Genomic DNA, 4,666 nt, shown 5'->3' on the forward strand with positions numbered 1-4,666 from the left:
TATCAACCAGTAATGTATGATACATTTTCTTTATAGGAAGTTTGAGAATGATAATAATAATAACAAAAAAAAAAATTGTAAACAAAAATGGCAAAAAAAAAAATTATTGAAATACACTGCCTGCTGGAATATTGGCGTAAAAAAAAAAATGATTAGCTGATCCTGATTTATAACAAACCCAGTTGGATTTTGGTTTTGAATTCTTGATTGAACCTTCCCAAAAAAAAAACACAAAATAAGCAAAAAAACAAAGCAGAAATTCTCAAGTCTCTCTGCAAGACATTATAACAGATGCATATTAGTAAAGCACAATTGTATGTACATTTTTGTTTCATGCTTTTACACTGTTCTAAATTGGACTCATCCTATTAGAAAAATCAAAACTCAGTGTGTTTGTACTTTGAAAGCGCATATCAGAATGCTGCATTGTTGTTAAAAGACAGACAGTGAATCAGTAACAGAAAATATTTATCTTATGAAGATGAAAGCGCATAATGATTTGTGTATTCATGTCTATTTCATCAATGACTGGGCAAATTCGAAGATGTTTCTCCATTGATTCCTCCCTGTCCCCCTTTTTGTATTGTTGTTGGAGAATGGGACAAAATGAACCAAAGATGGACAGTGACAATGAAATGCATAGCATCCTCATTCACTCTTAACAGCATGGTAAATTCGGCGAACAAACATCAAGGAAGCTCGAAAACTGATTATTCCGAAAATAAAAAAGAAACCGTAACACATGACAGCATTATAGCCAAGAAAGAAAACTAACTGCATAAAACCACTCATATTTGATCTGATATAGAAGTAGATGCCATATGCAAACATGAAAATGGCAGTCGATCCCCCACAAAATATAGATCTGCTTCAAAGAGACAAAAGAAACTAGTTAATTTGCAGCAATAGTTCAAAAACAGAAAGAGAATCCACTTCATTTCATCAACGGGAATACTCTGCACCAAAATGTAAAGACTTCAATAACAGATGACAGTGAAAAATCATTATATGACACAACAATCATACAAAATACTAGTGTACCAGTCATTTATAAACATCTACTATATATTGTTTACAATCAACTAACGAGCGCTTCATTAAAAATTTTGGATGGCTAATGATTCTACAACCCGAGTTGGAGTGGATAAAGATAGTCCTTTACAATACCCAGTAGCTTCTTATTCATAGGCTAATTAAGTGCATTCCATTTATACGATTATAGTCATGACCTCAAACATTTAACACAAGCCTAAAGAAATTGTTAAAACATTTTTATCTAATATCTACCTGTATGCATAGTGTAAAGTGTAAACAAATAAAACAACTTACTAAATATTGATCCTGCCCTAAGGAATGTATAAGAAATCATATTTTTACTTTGCATTTCATCTGAAGGGGATGACATTTTGTTCCTTAAAAAAGTAAGCCTCAATTCAATCAAAGAATTCCGCAATCAATTAGGTCAATACATCCTCATAGCATAAAAGGTTCAAGATCACCACAAAGAAGTAACACGTGCAGGTCAGCATCAATAATATACAAGCATTCAAAAGAAAGTACAAGCCTAGGTGTGCAAGAGAACACATATATACACTATGCAAGAGTACATACCTCCACCACCATTCGTGGTTCTCCAGGGAGAGTTGAATGTATGTCAAACCAACACTCAACATAACAGTAAGCATTATGAGGACAACGAACATTACAAACAAAATGCCGGGAAGAGTATATATTTTGTAGCCCCACAAGCTTGCATACAAGTGGTGTAACTCAAGGGCAATTGCACTAAAAGATAAGAGACCCACAAGAAACATTTGACAAGGTGTCTTCTGATACCAAGTCAGCGGTGGGATTTCTCTGGGGACTCTCTTTGTGGCACATGGTGCTTGAAATTCAGACCTAAAACGGTATCCAATTATCCCTCCCAAGGCAAGCAGTGGGACAGCGAGAAAGGTATAGATGAGAATGATCACTATAATGGTGCCAAATGGAAGTGCAGCCGTGGCCCCATAAGATGCAGCAACTGTGTTAAGAACGAAAACGGTCACAGAAACTGGACCCACATATAGAATCCCAGACAGTAGAACACTCCTTTCCTGGAAATTTAAGTGGCTTGCATCACTGACTAATGGTGAAAAGTTAAATTTAACATGATCACAAATAAAATAATTAAAAATGACAATAAATGATTACCCATCCAGTATTTGAAAACTGACTATGGAAAGAAGTAGCAGTATACCCAGCAACCACAGATGTCAGAGTATATAGAAGGATAAGAGAAGTAAACAGCAGCCCACGATTGTACGGATAGAGGACACCAAGAAATGCTAATACAAATAAGAAAAAAACCCTACAAAAAAGAAATGCAAATATTTGAAAAATAAATCAAAATTGATACTTGTAAAGGTCAAACAATAAAGAAACCTGTAAGTCATATTTTGAAAGCTGGATCAGATAGGTAGAGAAGCACCAAAAAGATGGACTGGAAAAGGATATATAGAGCTATTAAAACGGTACAAAAGTAAATAAGAGAATAATGATTTGAAGAAACTTACATGGTCAGAAGCTGGTTACCTACACCCAAGACAGCAGAGAATAAGGACATGTTTCGAGGAAATCTGAACACATCACCGTGAATATATTTCCAACCAACCTCCTTATCTTCTTCTTCATCTCCATCAGAACATCTACAATATAAAGGAAGAACATTAGGAAAGAAAACATGAAACTATGGACTATATGGTTCATTGGATTAAAATCAATAACAACAAATATTACAGTAAATTACTTCATCAGATCATTCTTGAGGTGCCGCATGAAAAGCAAAACAAGCAATCCCATCAAGAGCACAATGATGACAACTGAATTGATAAATGAGAACCAATGAATCTGGTGGTGGACTGGGAGTAATGAAGCTCTTGAATATTTGTCCATTCTTGTCTCAAACTGATCTTCTGTTTCATTCCAGGAGACTGAATAAGTGAATTTAACATTGATGTCAACATCTTCTGTTATATCCACAATATGATTTGGGTCACTAAAAGCACATATTTCTATGATCTGGTTGCCATTGTAAAGAGCATCAAACTGCACATGTGTGAATAGAAAAAACTTGCTCCTCTTTTCACTAAGTGACCTGCTGTCTTCTTCGATTTTACCAACATAACCCCACAATGGAAGACCATCATAGTACATCTGGAAGTAAAAGTCATTAAAAACAGCATTTCTGAGCTTCGCAACTTCATATCCATTAAGCTTCTTTGAGCAAAGAATAGTTCCTGTTTTTTGTTCCATGAAGTTCAACTCATATAAAGCAATAGCCAGACGGTCACCATTAAGGACTTCCCCAAAAGATTCCTTCTTCCAGATTATAGAATCTGCAAGTCACACTGGTGAGAACTCAATTACTCCAGCTCTAAATTTCTTAGTGACAGTAGCAGCAAAACATACACATGTATATCAAACCAAACTTTCAGATAAAACACATTTTACAAACTATCTATAAAAATCCACATCTTGAAAAAGGATACCAAGTAAATACATATCTCACTGTTCACAAATTGCCCTCTGAGTTCTTGAGATAAACAAACCGTTAAGTTACCACTTGACTGAAAAGTCTAAGCCACATTCATAATTACATTTGGAACCATAAACAAACAACAAAAATATATACCAAATTTGAATGAAAGACAACTTGGTCAACTTGATAGTATTAAACTCTAACTAACAGCAAGAACTTGAACATAATACAATGTTCAGAGAACTAAATAGTTATAATTAAATTTCACCCGGCATAAATTGAAATGCAGCTAAAGTTATTATAATAACAAAATTGAAATACAATCAAATTGCTACTATGTTACCTAAAGCTAACCTGGACGGCAGAATGGCAAGTCATAATACTGATAGGTCTCACTGCAATAAAATAACAATGAACAAATTAACAACGGAAGCAAACAAGGTTTCCAAATCATAAATAGTTAACAATTAAATTAACCTTTGGCTACTCAAAAGCAAAATGTTATTAAATTGCAGAAATTCATTTGATTTCGTATTCTAAACAAAGAATTAATCCTGATTGAGTGAATGATGTGAAGAAGATAAACCTGGGGTTGTTAACGGGCCCCACTTTGTTGACGAATAAGGGGACGAGATCCCCTGGTTCGTAACGATGATTGTACGGTGAGGATGAAGCGGATCGAGCAAAGAAAAGGAAGATTGTGAAGAGAAAGAACAAAGAAGTGATGTTGACTTCCATTTCAGCCATTGATGCAGGGTTTCTGAGCTTTCGAAGTCTCTACAAACTCAATTGAAGATGCGCCATTTTCATGTCTCCTGTCATCTCTGATCCGACTAATCATCCTGAACGCGAAGTAATAAAGTGATTAGGTTTGAGTATCGTCCACAGATATCAAAGCAAATATTTGTAATAACTAAAACATTTACATGTTATTGAGAAAACGATATAAAAGTAACGGATTAAAAATAAGTAAATTAATAAATAAATAATATGATGAACTTTTAATATTAATAAAGTTAGAGTATAGATTTTCCCCTAATTATGCTTGATAACACTCTTAATACCTGTTTGTGCTATGAATTGAGGATTCTTTTAAAGTTAATATCCTTATTCAGGCATAATATTCAACTTAGTACAGATCCCTAT

At 34.3% G+C, this 4,666-nt stretch overlaps 1 protein-coding gene across 2 annotated transcripts; it reads right to left on the reverse strand.

Moving 5' to 3' along the window:
* Positions 1-259: 259 nt before the first annotated feature.
* On the reverse strand, positions 260-4,339 carry LOC116111436 (transmembrane 9 superfamily member 5). Of its 2 annotated transcripts, none has more exons than XM_031397616.1 (7): positions 4,107-4,339; positions 3,875-3,915; positions 2,789-3,377; positions 2,556-2,687; positions 2,194-2,350; positions 1,612-2,096; positions 260-865 (listed from the first exon to the last, which is right to left on the reverse strand). In XM_031397616.1, exons 1-7 carry the CDS (start codon positions 4,265-4,267, stop codon positions 649-651), a joined length of 1,782 nt encoding a protein of 593 aa, XP_031253476.1. In that variant the 5' UTR covers positions 4,268-4,339; the 3' UTR covers positions 260-648. The 2 variants fall into 2 exon arrangements, with proteins under 2 accessions (XP_031253476.1, XP_031253477.1); XM_031397617.1 differs by having other exon boundaries at positions 2,789-3,389; positions 4,107-4,182.
* Positions 4,340-4,666: the final 327 nt, after the last annotated feature.

This window comes from Pistacia vera, unplaced genomic scaffold (genome assembly GCF_008641045.1).
Source record: "Pistacia vera cultivar Batoury unplaced genomic scaffold, PisVer_v2 Contig637, whole genome shotgun sequence".
Lineage (NCBI taxonomy): Eukaryota > Viridiplantae > Streptophyta > Magnoliopsida > Sapindales > Anacardiaceae > Pistacia > Pistacia vera.